Below are 27701 nucleotides of genomic sequence, written 5' to 3' on the forward strand. Positions count from 1 at the left end.
AGTGGCAAACGCTGAAGGTCTTACTTCATAACTCTTGAGTGGGGTGGGGGGGTGGTGGGTGGGGTGGGGGGGGCAGTGGCAGGAGGCGAAGGGGAGGCAGAGGCGGAGGCAAAGTGGTTTAGTCACTGGACCACTACAGCCCAAGCTGGCCAAGTCCTAAAGGACATAGCTGTTGGACTGGGTCTGCGGTTGGTGGTGAGGGAACCAACAAGAGGGAAAAAACATACTTGACCTCATCCTCACCAACCTGCCTGCCACAGATGTATCTGTCCATGACAGTATCGGCAGGAGTGACCATCGCACAGTCCTTGGGGAGACGAAGTCCTATCTTCACGTTGAGGATACCTTCCAACGTTCCGTGTGGCACTACCACCGTGCCAGATGGGATAGATTTTGAACAGATCTAACAACTCAAGACTGGGCAACCATGAGGCACTGTGGGCCATCAGTAGCAGCAGAATTGTACTCAATCACAATCTGAAACATCATGGCCCGCACTCTATTATTACCACCAAGCCAGTGGATCAACTTTGGTTCAATGAAGAGTGCAGGAGGGCATGCCAGGAGCAGCACCAGGCATACCTAAAAAGGAGCTGTCAACCTGGTGAAGCTACAACACAGGATTACTTGCATGACAAACAGCATTGGCAGCAAGTGATAGATAGTGTGAAGCGATTCCACAACCAGTGGATCAGATATAAGCTCTGAAGTCTTGCCACATCAAGTCATGAATAGTGGTGGACAATTAAACAACTCACAGGAGGAGGGGGCTCCACAAATATCCCCTCCTCAATGATGGGGGACTCCAGCAGATCAGTGCAAAAGATAAGGCTGAAGCATTTGTAACAATTTTCAGCCAGAAGTGCCAAGTGAATGACCCATCTCAGTCTCCTCCGGAGGTCCCCAGCATCACAGATGCCAGTCTTCAGCCAATTTGATTCATTCCATGTGATATCAATACATGAAGGCACTGGTTACTGCAAAGGCTATGGGCCCTAACAATATTCCGGCAATAGTACTGAAGACTTGTGCTCCAGAATTTTCCGTGTCCCTAGCCAAACTGTTTCAGTACAGTTCTAACACTGGGATCTACCTGGCCCAGGTATTTCCTGCCCATTAAAAGCAGGACAAATCCAACCCGGTCAATTACCGCCCCATCAGGCTACTCTTGATCATCAGTAAAGTGATGGAAGACATCATCAACAGTGCTATCAAGCAACACTTGCTAAGCAATAACCTGCTCATTGATGCTCAGTTTGGGTTCCTCCAGGGCCACTCAGCTCCTGACCTCATTACAGTCTTGGTTCAAACATAGACAAAAGAGCTGAACTCCAGAGTTAGAGTGACTGCCCTCGACATCAAGGCCGCATTTGACTGAATGTGGTATCAAGGAGCCCTAGCAAAACTGGAGTCAATGAAAATCAGGGGAAAACTACCCATGATTGGAGTCATACCCAGCACAGAGGAAGGCTTTGCAGTTGTTGGAGGTCAATCATCTCAGTTCCAGGACATCACGGCAGGAGTTCCTCAGGGTAGTGTCCTTGGCCCAACCATCTTCAGCTTTTTCATCAATGACCTTCCTTCCATCATAAGGTTGGAAGTAGGGATGTTCGCTGATGATTGCACAATGTTCAGCACTATTCGTGACTCCTCAGATACTGAAGTGGTTGATGTCAAAATGCAGCAAGTCCTGGACAATATCCAGTCTTGGACTGACAAGCGGCAAGTAACCTTTGTGCCACACAAGTGCCAGGCAATGACCATCTCCAACAAGAATGAATCTAACCATCGCCCCTTGACATTCAATGGCATTACCATCATTGAATCCCCCACTATCAACATCCTGGGGGTTACCATTGACCAGAAACTGAACTGGACTATCCACATAAATACTGTGGCTACAAGAGCAGGTCAGGGGCTAGGAATCCTGCAGTGAGTAACTCATCTCCTGACTCCCCAAAGCCTGTCAACTATCTAAAGTCTAAAGGCTAAAGTCAGGAGTGTGGTGGAATACTCTCCACTTGCCTGGATGAGTGCAGTTCCAACAACACTCAAGAAGCTTGACATCATGCAAGACAAAGCAGCTCGCTTGATTGGCACTCCATCCACAAAAATTCACTCCCTCAGCCACCAACGCACAGTGGCAGCAGTGTATACCATCTACAGAATGCACTGCAGGAACTCACTAAGCCTCCTTAGATGGCATCTTCCAAACCTACAACCACTACCATCTAGGACAAAGGCAGCAGACATATGGGAACACTGCCACCTGGAAGATCCCCTCCAAGCCACTCATCATCCTGACTTAGAACTATATCGCTGCTCCTGAATTGTCGCTGGGTCAAAATCCTGGAACTCCCTTCCTAACAGCACTGTGGGTGTACCTACACCACATGGACTGCAGCAGTTCAAGAAAACAGCTCACCACCACCTTCTCAAAGGCAATTAGAGATTAGCAATAAATGCTGGTCTAGGCACTGACGCCCACATCCAATGAATGAATAAAAAAACTCAACAAAGATATATTCCATTGAGGAAGAAAGACTCTACTGGAAGGTTGCACCATCCATGGCTAACTAAGGAAGTTAAGGCGTACAATGCTCTGAAGATTAGTGGTAGGCCAGAAGGTTGGAAAGTTTTAGAAACCAGCAAAGGATAACTAAAAAACAAATGAGAAATTGGAGCATGATACAAAACTAGCAAGAAATATAAAAGCAGACAGTAAAAGCTTCTACAAGTATATAAAAAGGAAAGGAGTAGCTAAAGTGAGCATTGGTCGCTTGGAGGGTGAGACTGGGAAATTAATAATTGGAAACAAGGAAATGGCAGAGGCTTTGAACAAATAATTTGTATCCATCTTCACAGTAGATGACACAGAAATGCATCCCAAGAATAGTCGAAACTCAAGAGGCAAAAGGGAGGGAAGAACAAGCACTACAGAAAAAGTATGAGGAAAACTAATGGGACTAAAGGCTGACAAGTTCCCTGGACCTGATGGTTTGCATCCTAGGATCTTAAAATAATTGGCTGCAGAGGTAATGGATGCATTGGTTATAATCTTCCAAATTACCCCTGATTCTGGAAAGATCCCAGAAGATTGTAAAAATCACAAATGTAGCACCACCATTAAAGAAAGGAGGAAACTGTAGGCCAGTTAGCCTAACACCTGGGAAAATGCTAGAATCCATTATTAAAGAGTTATTAGCAGGGCATTTAAAACATCATAATACAATCAGGCCTTGGATGTTTTATGATGTTTACCATGGTTCAGTTTGGAGCACTCTCACCTGGTCTGTAGGTAACCCATTTCAGGCCTTGATCACAAAAATCAAGGCTGATACTTTATGGTAAAGGATCCTCTAGGCAAGAGTGATCATAAAATAATTTCATATTCAGCTTGAGAGTGAGAAATGTGGGTCCATAATTCATGTTTCATGAAAGGGAAATCACGTTGACAAATTTATTAGAATATTGCTGAAAATATTGCCAAAGCTTTTTGTCTTGCACTCATCAGGACAAATGCAAGAATGCCAAATTTCAAGTGATTAGAACAATTTAAATAACAGGGGAAGAGTGTATTGATTGTTTGGCAGCTCAATTCTGATTGGCTGAGGCATTGCCATGGAGAAAGCAACAGGGAACTATAAGCTCCTCAAGCTCCCAGGCAATTCAAAAAATGCTTAACGCTTGAACGTATTCCTTTTGTTTCAGAGAGCGGGTCTCTGTGTATGAATGTATGAAACTTCTAGCGAGCATAAAGGAACCATATTATGAGCTTGACTGATTATCTTAATTTGGTTGTTCATGTAGCCGTTAGCACACTCAGGATTGTTCAACAAGTGGTGCCCAATTGCAAAATCACAACTAAGAGCAGATATTTACTTTGAGTGAGTACGTGCGTAATCTGCTTATTACAAACAGCCAAAGGAACAAGCTGTTTGAATCAATCAGCTAATCATTAGGATGGATGGCCTATGTATTTGGCATCGCACTGGCATTGAAATTCATACATGACATTGTTCAATTGTGTGGTAGACAGACAACCTTTGTGGACTGATGGCAGCTTCCTGTTAGTGGAAAATAGCACTAGCATAGTCACTACATAGTAGCAGCATGAAGAGGCTTGTTTATCCTGTCATTCAAATGTGTGAGGTGTTTTGCCTTTCCAGGTTAATTTGAGGTAAGCCGAGCACTTTTCAGGTCCGAAACTGGTGGCCTTAGGCCCATTTGTAAGTTTGAACTATACACAATGAACAATGATCTGATCAGGATAACCATTGTCCCACAGGATAGGATGTGTTCTATTTCTGTATCAAGCTTGCAACTTGCCAACCAATCTCCTGTAGTATAAATTGTTGTGATTGTTTGAAATTTGGCATTCTTGCTTTTGTCTTGATGAGTGCAAGACAAGGGTGGCACAGTGTTAGTGCTACTGCCTCACAGCTCCAGGGACCTGGGTTCGATCCTGACCTTGGGTGTCTGTCTGTGTGGAGTTTGCACATTCTCTCTGTGTCTGCATGGCTTTCCTCCCTGTCCAAAGATATGCTGGTTAGGTGGATTGGCTATGGTAAATTGTCTGTCAGTGTGATGTACTGGTATCTTCTCCTGGGTGTACCCTGTCTAGTGTCCATTGCCTGTCGGGATAGGCTCTGACTCTCCACAACCGTGAATTGGATGAAGTGGTTCTGGAAAAGAGTGTGAGTGAGTGCAAGATGAAAAGCTTCAGCAACATGCCTCTCTTTTCAGTAATATTCAAATTTGTTAGAGTTCTTTGAAATGCAACAAGCATGGTAGATAAAGGGGAACCAGTAGGTGCTGTATATTTGGATCTCCAAAAGGCATTTGATTAGGTGCCACATAAAAGGTTACTACACAGGATGGTGTTGGGGGATGATATATTAGCATCGAAAGAGGACTGGGTAACTAATTGGAAACAATCAGGATAATGGATTATTTTCAGGATGGCAAACGGTAACTAGTGGAGTGCCACAGGGACCTCAACTATTTGGGATCTATATTAATGATTTGGATGAAAGAACATAAGAACATAAAAAATGGGAGCAGGAATAGGCCACTTGGTCCCTCGAGCCTGTTCAGCCATTTAATAAGATCATAGTTGATCAGATTGTGGCTTTAACTCCACTTTCTTGTCTGGTCCCCATAACCTTTGAATCCCTTGTCAATCAAAAATCTATCTCACTCAACCTTCAATGCCTCCATTGCTCTCTGGGGGAAAGAATTCCAAACACTAGTGCCTCTCTGAGAGAAGAAATTCCTCCTAATCCCTGTCCTAAATGGGAGACCCCTTATTTTTAAACTCTGTCCCCTAGTTCTAGATTCTTCCATGAGTGGAATCCTCCTTCCGGCATCCACTTTGTCAAGCCCCCTCATAATATGGCCTTCATCTTCACACCTTCAAGTTCAAGGTGTGCAAACTCGAGTAAACCTGGGACACAAATAGTTTGGCCATTCATCATCAGGTCTGGCTGAACCACATCAAGTGCCATTAGGCATCATTCTCCATTGCCAAAGCTAATCCAAGATCATCCTGGAGAGCAAAGGTAATTCTGGCTTCTGTTCTCCACTACCAATTATTTCCTTAGATTCCCCTCCCTGCACTGTCTCTGCCAAGTGTGAACAGCTCATGGAACTTGGATGGACACTTGAGGGAAATAAGCTTGCAGGGCAATGGGGATAAAGTAGGGGAATGGGACTGACTGAATTGCTCTATAGAGAACCAGCATGAAACCTATGGGCCAAATGGCCTCCTTCCTCCTTCAGAATGATTCTATAACACTTACTAAAGTTCAGTCCATCCATTTAGTTGCATCTGCTTTCCTCTTCCCAAAGCCAGACGTCCCCGAATTTATCCCCTTGCTTGAGCTCTCTACTATCTGTCACAAAACCCCTCATGACACATTCTGCTTCTTTGACTCCATTCTCACTAAACTATTGACCACCAAACTTCCCTTCCCAGTCACAATGCTAGCTGATATTGTTAATTCTTTTCTCTCCTCAGGTACTTTTCCCCTCCCTTTCAAAACTATTGTCATTGTTTCATCCTCAAATAACCCATCTTTGTCCCCTCTGTCCTTGCAAATTATCTCAATTTCCAAGCAACTTGTCCCTCCCCCCTCCTAAGTACTGGAAATTGTGGTTGCTTTCCAAATCTATGCCCTTATTTCCTTTCAACTCCATGTTTGAATCTATTCAATCAGATCACTGCCCCTGCCACAGGAGTAAGATGTGACTGTGAACAAGAATGGCACTATCTTACTAAGTTCTCGCTGCATGGCCACACCATTCTCTTCCATTTCCTCCCCTTTTTTGTCCAGCATAGCAGGATTGCCCTTGTTTGGTTCCCCTTCTAGCTATCCAATCACAGCCTGGGCATCTCCAGCAATAGTTTCTCATCTGGTCACTGCACCATTATCTGTGGAACCTCCAAGGATGTATCCATGGCCCCCTCCTCTCCCTCATCGACAAGTTGCTCCTTGACAAGTTATCCCTAAAAATGAAATCAATTTCAATACGTACCGTCAATGTTCAGCTCTACCTCTCCACCACCACTCTTGACATCTGCACTACCTCTGTGCTGTCAGACAAATTGCTTTTCATTGGTAACACCAAAGTCACCATCTTTAGTCTCTGCCACAAATTCTGCACTCTTGGGACAAAGTGTATATATTGTGACAAACTGGATAGACCAGAGGATCTTTACCTGTCTTTGTTTGTATATGTATATTCCATCCTCCTGCCAGGCCATTGTCTAAGATGGAAACAGACTGTTTGCAACCTTTGCCTCCAATTTGATCCTGTGCTAAGTTTCAATCTTCATATCCTCTGCATCACAAAGACATCACTTCCACCTCCATAACTTTAACTGCCTTTGCTTTTGGCTCAATCCAACTGCTGTTGAAACTTTTATCACTCAATTATTTCAATGTTTCCAATCTCCACTGTCTGTAAATTTGTTTATCTGAAACTCTGACGCCTGAATCCTATTTTATGTTAAATCCTGTTCATCCATCACCCTTGTCCTCATTGACCCTCTGTTCTTAGATCAAGTGCCTCAAATTTAAAGCTGTAATGCTTTAGGCTGAATTTCCACTTTGGGTGCAATCAGCAAAACGGGTGCTAATTGTGCCCATTATTGCACTTGTTTTGATATTTGCATCTTTATTGAAAAGTTTGGTTTTTCTGAGCTACCACTCAAACTTATTTGCATCTCAACGAATTCTGCCCTGAATTGAGCAGCATTTTGAAACATTATTTAAAAATTGCTTCCACTGTATTTTGAAATTTTTAAGAGCGGTAACTTGGTGCAGCTTGAACAATACAACTGAAAATGGATTTATCCTAACAAAAAATCAAGTGCCAATTCTCCACCTGTGAGTAACCCAAATGCAAATGACTGAAAATACGTTAAAAATATTCAGAACCATTTGCTAGTTATGATGGGGTACTGTAGTTAGTTCTTAGTAAATTTAAGAAATAAATAAATTAAAAAAGTTTAAAACTTCTTTATTGGTTTCCTTGTGCCCAATAAAACCAACTTAATTTGAGACTCTCTTGAAGCCTCACAAGTGAGCACAATTCATAGAAACTCCCCATCCTGGTTAATTCATCAATGTGGGCAGTTTTACAGTGAAGTGATTTCCAGCATGATGCTTTTTAAGGTAGTGGAAAGGATCACAGAAATTCAATTTGTGTTGAATGTAATTTGTGCTTAAAATTCTGCATTTTATTTAAGGTTTTTCAGGATTTCAGGTGAATTACACTGGGCAAAAAACAGGGCAACACAGCAGACACTTTACTTCGCTTGTGGCTAAATCCCTTCACAGCTTCTGCTTCTGACCCTGTTGAAATCTGCAGTTAGGGGAAATCACCCCCTTTAAATAAACAAGAAGGATGGCCACACCACCATGGTCATATCTTGGCTTGCCAGAAGGAGACAGAAAACCAGCATTGGCCAGCTGCTTGCTTAGAAGCTATCGCAATTGGCTTATAAACTTTGCCCAGAAGATGCAAGAATTAGCTGGATAGGTGGAAGTGAGGAGTTTCTGATACAGAGGCCTGAATTTTCACACAGATGGAGAGGGTCTCTGTATTTGAGAAAATAGAGCTGGAGGCCTGAATTGGAACCCCCGCCCCGAACCTGGCGCCGACCATTTTAGTGGGGGTGGGAGGAGGAGTGGGTGAAATGGCGGGGGTGAAACCTTGGACATCCGTGGTGCACGGAGGCAGCTACACCTGCTAAAGTGTAGCTGCCTTCCATCTGATCTGCAAGGGGAAGAGAGAAATACGACTTGTGCACGTTAAACCTGGTAGGAGAAAGTCTACACTGACTGGAGTTCTTTGGAGAGGTATGGTACCCTTTTGGAGAGGTAAGATACTCTTTTGGATATGGTCCTGGGAAACATTTGGGAGAGGTCAGATGCCCTTTGGGAGAGGTAAGGTGCCATTTGGGAGAGGTCAAGTGTCCTTTAGGATTATTAAAAGTGTGTATGTGAAAAGTGGATAAACTCATTGGAATTGTCAAGCACATTGGAGTTGTCAAAGGGAGTTGCCAAAGGGAGCTGTCAATCTGTCAAGGTATTTAAATCTCCCGCTCTTTAAATATTTGAAAGAAACTGTCTGCAGTGCTGAAAAAAATCAGTGCTTGCTATTTCACCCTGTCTGATAACACAAGACTGAAGGATAACTATACAGGATTAATGCTGCATGACTGATTTCACATCAAGCTGACTGCCTGTCAGTTCACAGCTTGTTTGACAGCTCCAAGTTCTTATACAGCCAACCGAACTATTGCGCGACTGCGTGTTGATGTTGGCACGCTCGGCTGATATCAACACGCATCATTTCACGCTCGAGCGGTTTGCCCGGCTGCTGAGTGAAAATTTCTGCCCTATGAGTCAGGCATTGAGTCATTGTGTGCTCCATGGTCTGTTCTGAGTGACCACAGTCGCACACAGGAGAGATTTTAATTTTCCATTTGTGCAGCAGGTGTCTGCATCCGCCATGGTTTGTACAGATGCAGCTTAGGGGTGCCCATGAACTTTGTGGGAGGTTGAAACCAGGGACCTTCCGTGTCAGGTCTTTCACGAGGCATTTGTTCATAGCTTCTTGTGAGGACCATTCATTTTTCCAAGCTTCTTCAGGGTTGAAATTGCATTGTATTCATTGGCTTAAGTGACTTCAAGCAGAGGTGAGGGATGCTGGTGAGGTCCTGGTGGAAGGGGAGGATTTGTTTTCCTTGATTCACTGAGCTTCACACAGGGTCACTGTGTCACGGCGGGGAGGAGGTGGGAGGAGTGAGTGCTGGAGGGCTGCTTTTGGTTTCATTCCTTTTTTCACAGCTGGGGCAAAATGCTGGAGCACCGAGGTGGGCCTGTGGCCCAGGCTGCCTCTGCACCGAGTAGCCCCTGTGGCTGTCTATGAATTCTTTCCATGGGTGGTAGCCACAACTCTCATAAAACCCGGCCCCCCGGAATGAAAATCTGAACATCCAGGGCACTTTTTTAGGAGTTGGGTTTGCAAAGACTTCAGAAAGAGATGTGGTTGGTTGCTCTTAGCAGCAGTCATTGAGGTTTGGGTGCAGGTCATTATGATGCTCTGCTCCATGTAGTTGTATATCAATGGTGGCAGGGCCTGTTCACTAACCACAGTCTCTCCCTAAACATCTCCACCTCTCCGCCCCTCTCTCATACTTTAAAAGTCTTCTTCAAACCGATCTCTTTGACCAAACATCTTTCATGGAACACCACCCTCAATGTTTTCATGTTAATTTAAGAGCAGGCAGAAACTGAACCGTAAAGAGGGTATTACTTACATTCTTGTCATTGCTGGTTGATGTCACATATTTGCCATTGGTATAAAGACTTACATGGACAGCAATTTCTAGACAATAGGGGGCAATTAGGATCTGAATTTTAAGTGTAAGACTAAGAAATTCAAAAGCAATTAATTAATATGTTGAATTGGTACAAAGCATTGGTTAGGTCATAGTTGAAATACGATGTGCTCTTTTGGGCACTACATTATGGAAAAGACGTGGAAACCAAAGAGAAAAGCACAATGTGCTTCTTGTCATTGGTACACACAACATCAGCCACTACACATAGCCTTTTCCGACCTCATGAAAGCCTTTGGCTCTTGTCAACTGTAAAGGTTTAAGGAGTATCTTACTCAAATTTGGCTGCTCTCAGAATTGTGTCACCATCTCTACCTACTCCATGATGATATGGAAACCATGATCCTCACCAATGGAATTACCATGGACCTTATCGCAGTGCAGACCAAGTCAAACAAGGTGGCACCAACATTCTTCTTCATGTTCCTCGCTGCAATGCTGCACCTCACCTCCAGCAAGTTACTCACAGGTGTGGGGATAATCTATTGAACAGACAGGAAACTGTTCAACCTACGCCACCTTCAATACAAAACCAAAACCATACCAACCTCAGTCATTGAGCTTCAGTATTCATTTGACGCTTGTGTGTGTTCTCACTTAGAATCTGAGCTCCAGGTCATTGTTGACTCCTTCTCTAAAGCACATGGAAAAATGGGCCTCTCACTAAACACCTGGAAAACTAAGGTCCTCCTCCAACCAGCTCCCACAGCACAACACCTCCTCCCCATTGATTAAGATCAACAGCAAGATCCTGGAAAATGTGGACCATTTTCTTGACGAAGGCAGACATAGACAATGAAATTTATCATCACCTCCAGTGTGTCAGCTCAGCCTTCAGCCGACTGAGGAAAAGTGTATTTGAGGACCAGGATCTTAAACCTGAGGCCAAGGTCATGGTTTACCAGGTAGCAGTGATCTCCCCACTCCTATATGCTTCAGAGACTTGGGACAACTTACAGAAGCACTGCAGAGCAATGGCGAAGCACCTCCAGTGGTGCCTTCGCAAGATCCTCCAAACCCACTGGCAAGAAAGACGGGTTAACAGCAGCGCCCTCTCCTAGCCAACATGCCCAGCATCAAGGTGCTAATCGCTCAAAGTTAGTTCTGCTGGGTGGAACATGTTGTCTCTATGTCTGACACCAGACTGCTGAAGCAACTTCTCTACTTGGCGAGAGATTCCCAGGAGGAGAGCGGAAACAGTTTAGAGAGATCCTCCAAGAGGTCAAACATCCACACCAACTTATGGGAGGCCCTGGCTTGTGACCGACCAAAATGGAGAAGGGTCACTTGGGGAAGCAGCAAGCACATTGAGAGAGCACACAAAGGTCCAAATAACCTTTCTACCCAACTCTTTAAGCACCATCTGCATGGCATGTAGCAGGGTCTGCAAATCGTGCACTGGGCTTATCAACCATCTCAGATGGAGTTCACTCCATCGAACTGGAGTGAAAGCAAGTCATTCTTAATCTTGACCCGCTGCCTAAGAAGGAGAAGAAGAGATATTGGGAGTGAGGGAATGTGATTGTGATGAGACCCTTATTCACTTGAGCAGACAGAGTTAAAGGGAGTGGAAAATCAATAGTTGTCAGAGTTTGAGAGGTTACAAAGTAAAAGATTATTGCCAATGGCCATGGAGTTGGTGACAAAGTTACATACATTTAGGTTTGATTCAAAAGTTTAATGGGGAGTTTAGAATGAATTTTTAAATGCAAGAAATTGTTACAATATGGAATAATACCATAAGTTGCTACTGAATTCAAACCAGTCATAATTTTTAGAAGGGAATTAAATAAATACTTGAAGTACAAATATATCAAGAGAAATGGACTTAGTGTAGATAGCTGTGCTGTACAGCTAGCTGAAGTACAAACACAATGGATTAGCTGAACATTCATATCCTGTGATGTATGGAATCAAAATCAGTTATGTTATAGTGGGGCGATGCAACAGGTTACCAAACTATCCTTTCACCTCTAGTATTTGGGTCTGAATCCAGTCAAGACTGATGGGATGAAAATCCACTCTAATGTACAACTTAGTTCCTTATACAGCCGGGCCATGAAAACAGTTAATTTAGTAGTGTTTGGCACTAAAATACAATCTTGTGTACAGAAACAAATTGAATAGTTGTGTTGGGTAATAGATCGATCACTTTGTCAAGTAAGTGTTGGAAGATTATTTTTTAGAACATACAAGTTAAATTCAGTTGAAGATTAATAGGATGTCATCAATGTACTGGAATGCTGTGCAGCTTTAAAGGACTTTAATAGATTCTTTTATTATTCACTATTGGTCACCAAACATGCTTAAACTAAAGACAATTAATACTAGTATTGAAAAAAAAAGCAGAAAACACTCTTTGAAGGACAAAGATAACATGTTTTAGCGCTCCATACGCTGATCTGCATTTTGCTTGCTTTGTACCAGATACAAGCTAGAAACATGTTTTTTACATAGACACATGTTCCAACCAAATGTGATGAAGATACAAACTGCATTGTGTCTAACTTTAAAACTATGAATGGATGTGACACATTGATTTGAAGGGACATTCAATGACACATAGGCCTGGATTTTGCAGTCAGCGATGAGGAGACAGTCCTTGCCACTGATTTTAAAGAAAGCTGCCATTAATGAGCATTCTTTTCCCCTATTCCAATGTCAGTTTCAATCTGGAATCATTTATAGGTAATCTGCAACATTCAGCAACAGTGACATCATCAAGCAGGCTGTGTAGCTAATCAGATTGAAAAATTCTCAGACCGCAAACCAGGAAGCAAAAAGCAAAGTAAAAATATTATAATTCCATGTTCAATCATTTTACAGAGGCAAAACAAAGATAGAGACTTACACATTAGATTAAGGTAGGAGCTGAGATATCAAAACAAACCTTAAAAACTAAAATAAGAACGTTTGTTTATTATTTTAAAAGTCAAGCAATTTTTTTATCATGGAATGAAGGGACTGACACTACACATTTATAAAATTAGGTTTTAGGACTAGAGAGGTTGTTCATAAGTAATTATGACTTAGTACACTGTTAAAAACTCAATTACACTTCATTCACCAAGGCTTAACATTTTCAAGGACTTTTACAGTGAGAAAAGATGCAAAACATTGAATTTCCTTTCAAACCATTGATTCTGTGTTGATTGCATCTGGGAAAAGCGCAATAGCGAAACCTGTGGAGGAGCAGGGTATCACTGTCAACAACTTCTCGATTTACATTTTAACCATGTTTATGTGAACACCAGGGCTGGAATCTTAACAGCACACCATGGATCCAGACATTGCGATCAAATGAGGCACCTGAGTGAGCCTGTGCGGGCAATCAGTGGGACTGTGGGGGCAATTTTACTAGTAGACACCAATTGAGAGGCTGCTGCCAGGCCATCAGACAAATTAAGGATGGCGGCCCACCTCGTTGAGTTAACAGCCCAACCAGAGAGCTGGTGGCTCTGTAGCCATAACATTTAAGCCAAACAAATGCCAGGCAATGACCATCTCCAACAAGAGAGAATCTGACCATCTCCAACAAGATACAATCTAACCATCTCCCTTTGACATTCAACGGCATTACCATCACTGAAACCCCCACCATCAACATCCTGGGGATTACCATTGATCAGAAACTTAACTGGACCAGCCATATAAATACTTTCTCTACAAGAGAGGTCAGAGGTTTGAAATTCTGCAAGAGTAACTCATCTCCTGACGCCCCAAAGCCTACAAACCATCTAAAAGGCACAAGTTAGGAGTGTGATGGAATACTCCCCACTTGCTTGGATGACTCCAGTTCCAACAAAACTTAAGAAGCTCCACACCAACCGGGACAAAGTAGCCCACTTGCTTGGCAACTCATCCACCACCTTAAACATTCATTCATTCCTCCACCACAGTGGCAGCAGTATGTACCGTATACAGGATGCACTGCAGCAACTCACCATGCCTTCTTCAACAGCACCTTCCAAAGGCATGACTTCTACCAGCTAGAAATACAAGGGCAGTAGCCACATGGCAACACCATCATTGCAAACTCCCCTCCAAGTGAAACACCCTCCTGATTTGGAACTATATCGTCCTTTCTTCACTATCGCTGGGTCAAAATTCTGGAACTCCCTTCTGAGCAGCACTGTGGATGTGCCTACAGCAGATGGACCACAGTGGTTCAAGAAGACTGCTCACCACCACCTTCCCTAGGGCAGTTAGGGATGGACTATAAATGCTGGCCTTGCTAACAATGCTTACATCCTAATAATACATCCCAAGATTTTAAAAAATGCCTTGGCAGTGCCAGCGATAGAGGCTGCAGGAAGTAGAAAGTTGAGGTGCCCTAGAAGGGCCTGTAAATGTGTCACGAATGCACTTGGGCCAGGCAGGCAGGCCCTGGCGATTGGAGGGGTGAACCCTCTAATGGCAGCATTGGAGCCATGGGGGTGGCCATTGCTGCAGGGAGACCCTCCTTGTCCATGGAGCTCTGTAAAAAGAAGGCCCTCCCTGGGAGTCTGCCTCAATGCAGCTGGTGGACTCATCATGCAGCAGGGGATTATTCTGAGGCTCGTGAAATACCAGTGGCCTGGTAAATTGAGCCAGCTGGCCAATTAATTGGATTATTTGATCACCCATCTCTGGTCAGTGGGCAGTAGAGCCACTACCATTCCTGCTCTTGGTAATATCCCCTGGCAGTGGAAAACTGTGGGAACACATTGGGCTTCCCTCCCAATGCCTTCCCCCACCATTTTACCATTCATCCTGGCTCCCAGCTCATTTCCAAAGGGCTGGTAGAATTCCATTCTGGAAGTTGCTATCAGTTTTACACAGAAATGCGAACAAGCACTAACTTGTTTAACATTTATATTTAGTTACATATGGTATCATCTCACAGAGGGCACAGAAATGTTGCACATTAAATGACCTTACAATCAATGCAAAGCAAAAGAAAAGTCAATCTGTAAAATGTCTATTTAAGTCTCATATTGAAAATAATCTGTGACCTTATCTTTCCTAAAGGAAATTTCCATCAGCACTTCGACAATGTCAACATATAGAAGGCTTAGATTGTGAATATACAAACGGGGTATGATAGTGTGGTTATTTTACTGGACTGGCAATCCAAAGGTTGGACTAATAATCCAGACAGTAAAATAGGACAGTTTGAGAATTTGAATTCAGTTTAAAAATATCTAAAATACAACACAAGTATAAGTAAAGGTAACCATGTTGTTTTCCATTTGTTGTACAAATCCAACTAGTTTGCTAATATTCTTCAGACCACCATCACCTGGCCTGGCTTATATATGGCTCACATCAATACAGTATGGTTGACTCTGATGTGGCCTAGTAAGCCACTAAGTTGTATCACTACTTTCTCAGGGCAATCAGGGATGGGTAATAAATGCCACATAAACTCAATTAAAAATAATGAATTAATAACCTTTTACTAAAATAGACAAAAAGGTCCAATTAATTGATGTGTTTTCTCTATATGTACAGCACAATAGAAAATTGAAAATTTGCAGGAAGAGCTTAGGCAATATTCGAAACATCTTTGCTATTTTACAGACATACTTCTAGCATTAGCACTTCATATCAGCCAGTCAAAAGCTGGAAACCACTCTTATAAAAACCAATGTAAATTCTAAAATGCATATTGATTCTTCATGTTTCTTGTTCACTTACCAAGAATTGCGACTACAATATTTTCCTTTAGGATTTCTATGGAACCCCTAGAGATGAAGTAGAGTGCAGTGAGAATATCCCCACTGTGAACCAATGTGTCACCGGGTGGAGCATGTGTGGTTTTAAACTTCATAGCCAGAGCTCGTAGGCAGCCCTTACTGGCACCTTTGAATGCCTTGCAGTTCTGAAGTAATGCCTGGTTGAGGTGAAGACATATATCTGCCTGTAGACATTCAGGAAATCCCTTGAGGACCTAGTGGAAAAATTATACATTAGCAATAATGAATGGACACAGTCTTTAATTCTAGTCAAAGAATTGTATCCTCAAATATGATTATAAAAGTGGCAATCTAGGCTACACTTTTCATTGTAGAATTCTAAGTAAATGCTGCAGTTATTAGAGCATTCTGTGGTAGTTTCCCAATCTGTGCTTTATTTCAACTATGACTTAATAGTCTTGAATAATTTGAGCATTTGTTTTGGAAATATGCTTTACCTAAATAAAAACTATATTCAAGATTGTCATCAATGAAATTATGTACTGTTTAGGCTGTGGGCTGTCGAACAGATGTGATATAAGTTTCCCTATATTATTTGTAAAACAAACAATATCCTTTCTGACATTGTAATGCTCTTGAGAAGTGCCTTGGGATGTTTTATTATTTTAAGAATGCTATAAAAATAGAAGTTTTTGTTGTTCTTATACATTAGACTGTATTTTTACTCAGATCTAGGCATCATACCAAATATCCAAATAGTTTTTTTCAATGAGTTAAACCACCTCATAAAAATGATACTAGGCTTGTGAAAATATTCACAGCAGAGATTATCGAAATATTTTTAAGAACTGATTTATTATCAGAGATGTTTTAAGAAGAGGTCTATGAACATGTCATTCTTAACATATACATACTAATGTAGACCAGCAGAAAGGATAGAGTAAAATCTCCTTACTATTTTTAGCTTAAAATGTTAACATCAGGAGTACTATAATTTAAAAAGTTCAACTTATTGAAAAACATAAATATATTTCAAACAGCTTCTACACTGCAGAATTAATCCATGCCAAAGAATTTGCTAAAAATTGCTTCGGTGTTTCCCAATTTTACAGTCCAGTAGGCAGCCACAATAACAGAAAATAAATAGTTCTGGATTTTTGTTCAATGCTGTTCAGCCACCAGATGGCACAAAATGCATCCTTTATCACTGAGCAGATTTTATCCATAATAGACTTAACCAGGAGCAACAGATCTATTGACCAAGAGGCATGTCTCATGCAAAATAATACTGCCTTCATGCAACTTTACAATAGCAATACTGCAGTGCTTATTTTGGATTTAATACTAATAAAAGGTTAGAAATTAAAGCTAAATATAATAGATACATGTTCTAATAGGCAGAAAATGACAGGTTTGGGAAGTGAATAGCATCTCATTATATATTTGATGTGGCCCAGAATGCAAAAGTGGCACATTTATCCATATAACGCTTTCATAATGGTCCTGGCTGAGTACAGTGATGCTGTGTCATGTAGAATGTTAGGTTACAATGCAGTTTATTTTTTGAGAATTTATATTATTTGCTGAATTCTAAAACATTGATATAGTCATTATTCCGTTCTGTGCATTATATAGAACAATTGGAAAAGAATACTAGTCAGTACTAAATGGAATACAAATTCATCACAAACTCCCAGACAGCCTGTGTGAATAGCCTTATACACAGAGTTATAAATAGTACTAGTTGCTATGTTTCCATGTGAACAGCTGCACCCTCGCATTCATTTTTTAATCTCTTCCTATCTAGTCTGCAATATTCCTGGAAGATCTTTGTTTTGTCAAGTTATATTTTGAATCTCTTTGGTCTCTTTCTTTTCTCCTTTAGTTTTGTTTCTGTCCATTTTCATTTATTTTCAAAATTGTTCAATGTCATAATGCTATATGCCGTACCATGCACTGCAGAAACATTGGGTGAGATAATGAAAGGGATCAATCCTGTTTAATTTCAGAGGCAGCTACAGTCAGAAATATTATAATAACATCTGCTTCACTAAACGAAGATTGTCAGTGGCTAAAAGCATGACGTTCATCTTCTGGATGCATTATGTGTTTCTATTATCAATCTCTCTGTTTAAGAAGTGCTTTCTGTTTTCAGGACACAAATTCCATCTTGGCTTTTAAAATGTCTGACATTATCAGTAATTGTTCCAGGTGAGAAATATAAATTAATGTGTTTCTCCGCTATATCCAGTGTAAATACACTGTGAGTCAGAGATATACTGTTAAGGATAAAATTGATTTAAGGGGAGTTTACCAACCAAATATCCATGCAATACAATTTCTTCCTTGGTGAAATGATCGGATAACAAACATATATGATTTCGTCCATGGATTTCCTAATAATTTGCTTTAAGTATATATTGGTGATTCTGGAATTGGCATAATTTGATGACAATTTTATTCTCATATAACCTGTATAACGCAGATTCCATTCAACCATAACCAGCCAAAAGACTGTTGGGATATGTCTTATCCACTGTATCAATCTTCAGAATATACTTTTTTAAATAAATAAAATAATTAAATATGCTACTGGTCATAAAAACATGGTTAGCCCTTGCACAACTTAATCCTGCATATAGATCTTATTTTCTGGCCTTTCTGCTTCTTGGTGCATTTCTATATCTGCAATCTAAAACCATCTTCAGCATTCAGTTTTTCTGTCAGGGAATCACTAAATAGCATATCAATAGTAAAAGGGTGATAAAAGGCATAGAAATAGTAAAAAGGTGTTAAAAGGAGGAGCAGGGCCAATTAGGGACCAAAATGGGGATTTATGTATGGAGGCAGAGGGCATAACTAAGGTATTAAATTAACACTTTGCATTTGTCTTTACCAAGCAAGAAGATGCTACGCTACACAGGCCATGATAAAAGAGGAGGCAATTAATATACTAGAACGATTTAAAATTGACATGGAGGAGGTATTAGATAGTCTGTCTACACTTAAAGTTGATAAAGCACCTGGACTGGATGAGATGCATCCAAGGATACTGAGGGAAGTGAGAGTGGAAGCTGCGGAGGCACTGGCCATAGTTTTCCAGTCTTCCTTAGACTCAGGCATGGTGCCAGAGGATTGGAGAATTTCAAATGTTACACCCTTGTTCAAAAATAATGTAAAGATAAGCCCAGCAAATATAAACCAATCAGTTTAGCTTTGGTGGTGGGAAACTTCTAGAAACGACGATTCGGGACAAAATTAATAGTCACACACACAAATGCAGATTAATTAAGGAACACCTGCACCGATTTAAGGGGAAATCATATTTAACTAACTCCCTGGAGTATTTTGAAGAGGTAACAGAGAGGGTTGATGAGGGTAATGCTGTTGATGTGGTATACATGGACTTTCAAAAGGCATTTGATACAGTGCCGCACAACAGACTTGTGAGCACAGATATAGCTCATGGAATAAATGGGACGTAGCAGCGTGGACACGGAATTTGCTCAGCAACAGAAAACAGAGAGTAGTGGTTAATGGAGGTTTTTAGTGCTGGAGACAAGTTTGTGGCAGAGTTCCTGGGGGACCCTTGCTTTTCCTGATATATATTAATGACCTAGGCCTTGGTGTACAGGGCACAATATCGAAATTTGCACATGATACAAAACTTGAAAGCATTCTGAACTGTGAAGAGGATAGTGTAGAACTTCAAAAGGACATAGACAAGATGGTGGAATGGGCAGACAGGTGGCAGATGAAGTTTATTGCAGAGAAATGTGAAGTGATTCATTTTGGCAAGAAGAACATGGATATAAAATAAAGGGTACAACTCTAAAAGGAGTGCAGGAGCAGAGGGACTTGGGTGCATATGTGCATAAGTCATTGAAGGTGGCAGGACAGGCCTAGGGAGGGGTTAATAAAGCATACAGTACCCTAGGCTTTCTTAACAGCTGCATAGAGCACAAGAGCAAGGAGGTTATGTTGAACGTGTACAAGACACTAATTTGGCCTCAGCTGGAGAACTGGTTCCCTAGTTCTGGGTGCCACACTTTAGGAAAGATGTGTAAGCATTAGAGAGGGTGCAGAAAAGATTCATGACAAAGGTTCCAGGAAGGAGGAACTTCAGTTACAAAGATAAATTGGACAAGTTGGGGCTGTTTTCCTTGGAGAAGGAAGGCTGAGAGGAGATTTGAAATATGTATTTAAAATTATGAGGGGTCTGGACAGAGTAGACAGGGAGAAGCTGTTCCCACTTCTGAAAGGGTCAAGAACGAGAGGGCACAGATTTAAAGTCATTGGTAAAAGAAGCAAAAGTGTTATGAGTAAAAAAATTCACGCAGTGAGTGGTTAAGATAGGAATGCACTGCCTGAGAGTTTGGTGGAGGCAGGTTCAATCAAAGAATTCAAAAGGGAATTAGACTGTTATCTGAAAAGGAAGAATATGCTGGATTATGGGGAGAAGATGGGGGAATGGCACAAGGTGAATTGCTCATTCGGAGAGCCAGTGCAGACATGATGGGTGGAATGGCCTCCTCTTGCGCTGTAACAATTCTGTGATTCTGTGAATTAAATGAGATTTTGGATGCGAGATACCAAACTGCACAAATGCCACAACAGAAAAGCTAGAATTGCTCAGCAGACCAGGCAGTAAATGTATAGAGAAATAGAAACAAAAATCTATAAATTCTGGCAATAACTGACCTAAAAAGCCTTCATTATGGCACACAGGAAATGCTCATGCATTTCAGGCCAGAAGAACTGGAAATGGAAGAAAATTTATCATACAATGCCAACCCTAAAACAGGCATTTTGCCCTTTGCACATTGTTTGAAGGCCCCATTACAGGATCAGTTTGCCTTGAAACAGTGGGTAGAATCATCTCACGTTGAGGGTCGCAATGGTGGGACTGGAAATCTGCTCGGGGGCAGAGCAGCTGGCCACGTGCAGTCATAAGGTGGTCAGCCAATTAGATATACAGAGGGGAGGGCCTCTGGCCAATCATGCAGCAGGGTTGGGTAGGAAGTCATCAACCCTGCTGTTAGCTCACAGGGTCAAAGGTCCGGATGCCATGTTTAAATGGCACCCGGATGGGCAACCACTCCCTGCCATCCAGCAGCACCAGGTTGGCTGTTGGTGAGGAGTTTGTAATCCCCGAAACTGCTGGCATTCTTACAGTGACTTTCATGAGGAGATCAAGAGATCTTATTCTGGCTGGAATCTGGATGCAATGAGGGTATCACGGGCCTGTCTGGTGTATTGCTCCAACAGCCTGGCCCTGCCTTCGGTAATCCTTGATTCACACCCGCCACAACCACTCTTGACCAACTTTTATTCATCCTAGATCACGCCCCTATCACCATTGGTCAGCCCCTGGCACAGTGGAACTGCCCCCCATTACCCTCGACCTGCCACCTGTCATCCTCAACGCTCCCTCTTTCATCCTTGGCCCTCTAATTCCCTCGATCTCCATACCTCACCATTGACCTACCCAGTATAACCCCTGATCTCCCCGCAATCATGCTTGACCTATCACCTATAGGCATAGAGTCATAGTCATAGAGTCATAGAGGTCTACAGCACAGAAAAAGGCCCTTCGGGGCTAAGATAGTACCTAACTATCTTAATCCCATTTTCCAGCACTAGGCCCATAGCCTTGTATGCCATGGCACCGCAAGTGCACATCCAATTACTTCTTAAATGTTATGAGGGTATCTGCCTCTACCACCCTTTCAGGCAGTGAGTTCCAGATTCCCACCACTCTCTGGGTGAAAAAATTCTTTCTCACATCCCCTCTAAACCTCCTGCCCCTTACCTTAAATCTATGATCCCTGGTTATTGATCCCTCCACCAAGGGGAAATGTTCCTTCCTGTCTACCCTATTTATGCCCCTCATAAATTTATACACCTCAATCATGTTGCCCCTCAATCTCCGCTGCTCCAGGGAAAATGACCCTAGTTTATCCAATCTCTCCTCATACTAAAGCTCTCCAGCCCAGGCAACATCCTGGTAAATCTCCTCTGCACTCTCTCTAGTGCAATCACATCCTTCCTATATTGCGGATTCCAGAACTGCACGCAATACTCTAGTTGTGGCCTAACCAGTGTTTTATACAGTTCTAGCATAACCTGGAAAAACTCAGCAGGTCTGACAGCATCTGCGGAGAGGAACACAGTTAACGTTTCGAGTCTGTATGACTCTTCAACAGAATTAAGGAAAGCTAGAAGAGAGGTGAAATATAAACTGGTTTAAGGGGGGGTGGGACAAGTAGAGTTGGATAGGGGGCCAGTGATAAGTGGAGATTGCCAAAAGATGTCATAGACAAAAGGACAAAGAGGTGTTGACGGTGGTGATATTAGCTAAGAAATGTGCTAATAGGTGACATTAAGGGTAGAAAGCAGGACGAGCAAGGTACAGATAGCCCTAGTGGGGTGGGATGGGGGGAAGGGATCGAAATTAGCCTATTTTGATCCCTTCCCCCCACCCCACCCCACTAGGGCTATCTGTACCTTGCTTGTCCTGCTTTCTACCCTTAATGTCACTTATTAGCACATTTCTTAGCTAATATCACCACCGTCAACACCTCTTTGTCCTTTTGTCTATGACATCTTTTGGCAATCTCCTCCTATCACTGGCCCTCTATCCAGCTCTACTTGTCCCACCCTCCCTTAAACCAGCTTATATTTCACCTGTCTTCTATTTTTCCTTAGTTCTGTTGAAGAGTCATACGGACTCGAAACATTAACTGTGTTCCTCTCCGCAGATGCTGTCAGACCTGCTGAGCTTTTCCAGGTATTTTTATTTTTGTTTTGGATTTCCAGCATCCACAGTTTTTTTGCTTTTATCTAGCATAACCTCCCTGTTCTTATATTCTATGCTTCGGCTAATAAAGGCAAGTATTCCATATGCCTTCTTAACCACCTTATCTACCTGTCCCGCTACCTTAAGGGACCGGTAGACATGCACACCAAGGTCCCTATGATCCTTGGTACTTCCCAGGGTCCTACCATTCACTGTGTATTCCCGTATCTTGTTTGTCTTGCCCAAGTGCATCACCTCACACTTATCCGGATTAAATTCCATTTGCCACTGATCAGTCCATCTGACCAGCCCATCTATATCCTCCTGTAATCTAAGGCTATCCTCCTCACTATTTACCACACCACCAATTTTCGTGTCATCCGCGAACTTACTGATCAACCCTCCTACATTCAAGTCTAAATCGTTTATATATACCACAAACAGCAAGGGACTCAACACCAATCCCTGTGGAACCCCACTGGACACAGGCATCCAGTCACAAAAACACCCCTCGACCATCACCCTCTGCTTTCTGCCACTCAGCCAATTCTGGATCCAATTTGCCAAATTGCCTTGGACCCCATGGGCTCTCACCTTTGTTATCAGTCTCCCATGCAGGATCTTATCAAAAGCCTTGCTGAAGTCCAAGTAGACTACATCAAATGCATTGCCCTCATCTAAACACCTGGTCACCTCTTCGAAAAATTCAATCAAATTGGTCAGACATGACCTCCCCTTAACAAAACCATGCTGACTGTCCTTGATTAATCCCTACCTCTCCAAATGTAGATTAATTCTGTCCCTCAGAATTGCTTCCAATAGTTTCCCCACCACTGAGGTTAGACTGACTAGCCTGTAGTTCCCTGGTTTATCCCTTCCTCCCTTCTTGAATAACGGTACCACATTGGCTGTCCTCCAGTCCTTGACGTTCCCTATGTAGACCAGCTTCTCCTGTTTCCCATGAATCTTTGTACGGCTGCCATCTCCCTCCCCTCCTCCCTTAGTCAGCCATGCCGCTTCCCCTTTTCCCTGCCACCACCCAATCTCAGTTCATTGATACCTCTTCTCCCCGGTTCAACAAAGCTCCCCATGCAAGAAAAGCCATTCTTACTCTGTCCAAATACACCAAGAAGGCCACCTTGCCTGCTACACGTCACCTTTAACCAGTTGTCATTCTGAAGGCAAGTGTTTCTTGTTTGCTGCCAGCTTCATTCCAAAGTACAATTTAATCTGGTGAAGTTATGTTTTAATGAGCATGCATGAGTTGCTAATGTATTATAAAGAGGTTCCTAGCACTTGCTGTTGGGAAGCACGATCCGCCATCAATAAGTCACCATCTTAATAACCAACTTTCATTCCACCGTTGGGAAGCTGACATTTTGCCTCCCACTCAATCCCGCTTTCTCCTCATTTCCCGCTCCCAGGAGCTTCAGGTGATTCTGCTCAGCAGCAACTGCACTTGTTACACTCAGTAAAGCCAGAAGGTGGGATCGCTTGCCACCAAAAAGGTATGTTTTTGAATTGTTTTTTTTGCCCGAATGTGGAGCTGGCATGAGGTGTGCTCCACCCAACGCCACATTTAAAGAATGCAGGCAACCTTTCCCACTCAATTACCACCGCTCCCTCTAACCTTGCTTCTTATCTCCCCCTGGCCTCTGTTCTCCCAATCCCTGGTGGCTTCCACTGAATTCCCTTCAGAACTTCCCATCTCCCAGCATCTGATCTCCTGGCCCCTCGACTGAGTTACCTGAAGGATGCAACAACACTGTTTGTGCCTTGCCAGTTCCAATGGAATGAGGCCCATAGCGCAACATCAGGGAAATCTCAGGCTATATCATTTTGGTGCAGGGAATCTACACAACAATGAGTGCATCAGAGTTTCTCCCAAACATTTAGGTCTTGGTCAGTTTCTCAGATTTCCTGAGGAAGTGACTGAGATCTGTAATGTTGACATGTTTTTCCACAGATGCTGCCTACCCTAGTGACTCTTTCCAGCTTTTTCTATTTTTATGTTTGGATTTCCTGCATCTGAACTATTTTGTCTTTTGTTCTGTGTAAATGCCAACTCAATTCCTGCTGCAGATATCATCTTGGCTAAACAATAATGTGTTTATTGTCAGATACAATGGCATGGATTTTGTGGTTCTAAAGATGCCACAACTGTCAGTGTTCACTGTCATTACTCTGTGAAACTGACAGCATCTTCTAGCATCCATACATGTGCAGTTAAATGTGGAAACACAGAAGATGCTCTCAGTGATTCCCTGCTCCCCTACAGGCTGTCTCATTGAAGTCCTTGCAGATAGAAATCTTAGAAGTCACTTTATTTGTCATGGATTTCCACTTTTTATGCTGTTAGTTTCACTGTAAAAGCACCTAAAAAAGTTACACCTTGTTGAATAAGGTATAAACAGGTTTTAATAGTGTATTATGTCATAATTATTGCTTAACAGCCTCTCTGGCTCTGCTGTGATACTGTGCAATCCGTTTACTTCAATCCATGTGAGTAGTAATCAATGACAATCTACAAGGTTTTACCCCTAAATTCAAGTAAGTCCATTTCCAGGTACTTCCATGGCCTTGATGGAAAAGTAGAAGGTAATAATGTTCCTTTTTGTTCTTGACTGTTTACGACATAAGACAGTTAGAAATCATTTCTTCTATAGAGTGAGTAATGCCAGGCCACCAGACTGATTGCTGTGCTCACGCACAACGTTTTGCTATTTGTAGATGACCTTGGTGAAGTTTTTGAAGAATATCAAGCCAAAGTATTCTTGGAATGTCTATTCTCTTGTTGAAGACTAGTAAGTCATCAATGACTGTGAGGAACTTCCGCTGCTCAAAGTACTGCCATAGTATCGGGTTTGTGGGAACACAGTCTGGCCATCCTTCCAGTCAATAGTCTCAGACTTGGAGACATTCTACATCTTGTTGCTGAGCTTGTTTTATTTCCTGCAACTTTTTTACAGTAGCTGGTTAAGTGCTGAGTGATTAAGGATGTATATGCTTCAGCCTCTTCGATGAAGTGTAAATCCTATGGTTTGGTTCCTTCTGATGGTACTCATGACAGTGTGTCTGCCGTTGTTTGATGCTTCCCTTGCACATACTTTGTGATAGAGTCATATCTTATCAATCTTAGTCTGACCTGCTGGATTCTGGGTGGCATCTTCGCAATTTCTTTCATGTTCAGAAAGGTGACTAGTGGCTTATGGTCTTTTTCGATTTTGAAACGCAATCCCATAACAGTCCAAACTTTCTTCGTATGCCCGTGTTGCTGCCGATGCTTCTTTTTCTATTGTGGTGTATCATTGGTCTGTTTCTGTTAGTTACCTAGAGGCAGAGTAGACTGGTCTACTCTTTCTATCTCTCTGCACTTGAAATAAAACTGCCCCTAGACTTGTTGATGATGCATTTACTGCTACTACGGTCAGTAATTCTGGGTCATAATGTGATAAGATTTCAGAAGAGATTAAAAGTTGTTTAATCCTTTCAAAAGCATTTTGCTGATCCACATTCTAGCACCACTTTTGACCCTGTCTCAACAGCTATCTCAAGGGCTTGTTGACCTCTGCTAAATTTAGTAGGAACTTGGTTGAGCATCCTGAGGAATCTTTGAAGCTCAGTTATGTTCCTGGCTTGTGGAAATTCTCTGATTACTCTTGTTTCTTCTGGATCAACTGTAATTCCAGTGGCTTATACTATGTGATCTAGAAACTTGATCATAAATTTGGCGAACACAGGTTTCTCATTCACTGTTAGGCCTGCATCCTGTAAGACTCTTGGGACTGCTCTGACTCTGCTTATGCTCTTATCTCCTGGAGCCATGTATAAGGATGTTTTCTATATAGCATACTACTCCTTCAATGCCTTCTAGAGAGTGAGACATTGTTCTTTGGAAAATGTATGGAACAGACGCTATTCCAAAAGGCAATTTATTGAAACAATGATGACTGAATGGCGTTATAAATGTGGTCAATAATCTGGATTCATTGTCCAGAGGCATGCTGCCATAATTCACTGTTTACAACCAATTTGGTAAATAAAGTACTCTTGGCTAGTTTGGCAAGACTCTCATCTATTGAGGCCATCGGTGGGATCTCACATTCCACAGATTTGTTTAGTTGAGTTAAATCCTTGGAGATTCTTATAGAGGCTTGGCTTTGGGACTGTACTATTCCTGAACACCATTCTGTTGGCATGGTGACTGCTGAGATAACCCCTTGCTGTTGCATCTTCTCAATTTCACCCTTGACTTTGTCCAAGAATGGGTGGAGGACAGTGTAAAGAGGCAAATTGGTTTAGCATCAGCTCATTGGGTGATATGGTACTCAGTCTTTAACTCCCCTAGGCCTGTAAACAGTTTTGGAAATGCATTTTGAAATGTACTGCTGTAGTTCTCATTAGCAACATCATACACTTTATAGATTAATTTCAGTCTTAGGTGTGCCTTTCTGCTTAGTAGAGAGCACTCTTGATTTTAAATTGCAGAGAGAGGTTCGAGGATCTCTTGGTCTTTGCATTTCAGCTTTATTGCTGGACATTCTTCTCGCGTATGTAGTTTGTTCCCGCCACACAGAAGACATTTCAAAATGGCAGCTGGTGAACTTTTCCACATTTTGGCAGGATTAGACTTTGGTGTGTTTTCTCTTTTATGGTTTACAAACTGAATGGTCTCACTTGATCTTCACAATGGGACCTCTCCTTCCCCGTGAACAATTGCCCAATTCTGTTTCCTAAGCTCCATTTGCCTCACAGTCTGCACTGCTTTTACTACTGTTAAATCCTCTCTTGTTTGTAAGTGATCTGATAATGCTTCATCTAGGACACCAACTATGATTCTGTCGTGAATCAGTTAACACTTTAAGATTCTCTAATTGCTGTTCCCTGCCAACCTATAAAGATTGTTGATGAATGAATCCATGCTTTTGTCTGGTCTTTGCTTTCTTTTATTAAATGTAGCCCTCTCAAATTATTAAATTCTGATGGATGCTGAAGAGATTAAAGTTTGCAGGTCTTCTTCATAAGGATTTAAATCTTATCAACTCCCTGCCTTGCTATCATATCATCAACATTATATCCTACTGCATAAAGTAGTGTACTGATCTAGTCTTTCTGATTTTTTTTGTGTAACCCTAAAGTAGTTCTATACCTTGCGAACCTTTTTCTCCAGTTGTCCCTGTTTTGGGGCTGTTGTGAGCGTTTTGCACTCTGAAATGATTCTGAAAGTGGTAGTGTGGATTCTATGCTTCTGTTAAGCCTTGGACTCATTCCTGATTTTGTGCTGCTGCTTGCTCCTTTGAGCCTTTGCTCA

General features: G+C 42.1%; 1 protein-coding gene across 1 annotated transcript in view; it reads right to left on the reverse strand.

Annotated features, from left to right (window-relative positions):
* LOC144686705 (voltage-gated inwardly rectifying potassium channel KCNH7-like) overlaps window positions 1-27701 on the reverse strand; it is a 219550-nt gene that overhangs the window by 45411 nt on the left and 146438 nt on the right. The window contains exon 6 of the mRNA XM_078552292.1: window positions 15593-15845. Coding sequence (XP_078408418.1) covers window positions 15593-15845 — 253 coding nt within the window. The remainder of the gene's footprint in view (window positions 1-15592; window positions 15846-27701) is intronic.

This window comes from Cetorhinus maximus, chromosome 11, assembly GCF_964194155.1.
Source record: "Cetorhinus maximus chromosome 11, sCetMax3.hap1.1, whole genome shotgun sequence".
NCBI classification, from domain to species: Eukaryota; Metazoa; Chordata; class Chondrichthyes; order Lamniformes; family Cetorhinidae; genus Cetorhinus; species Cetorhinus maximus.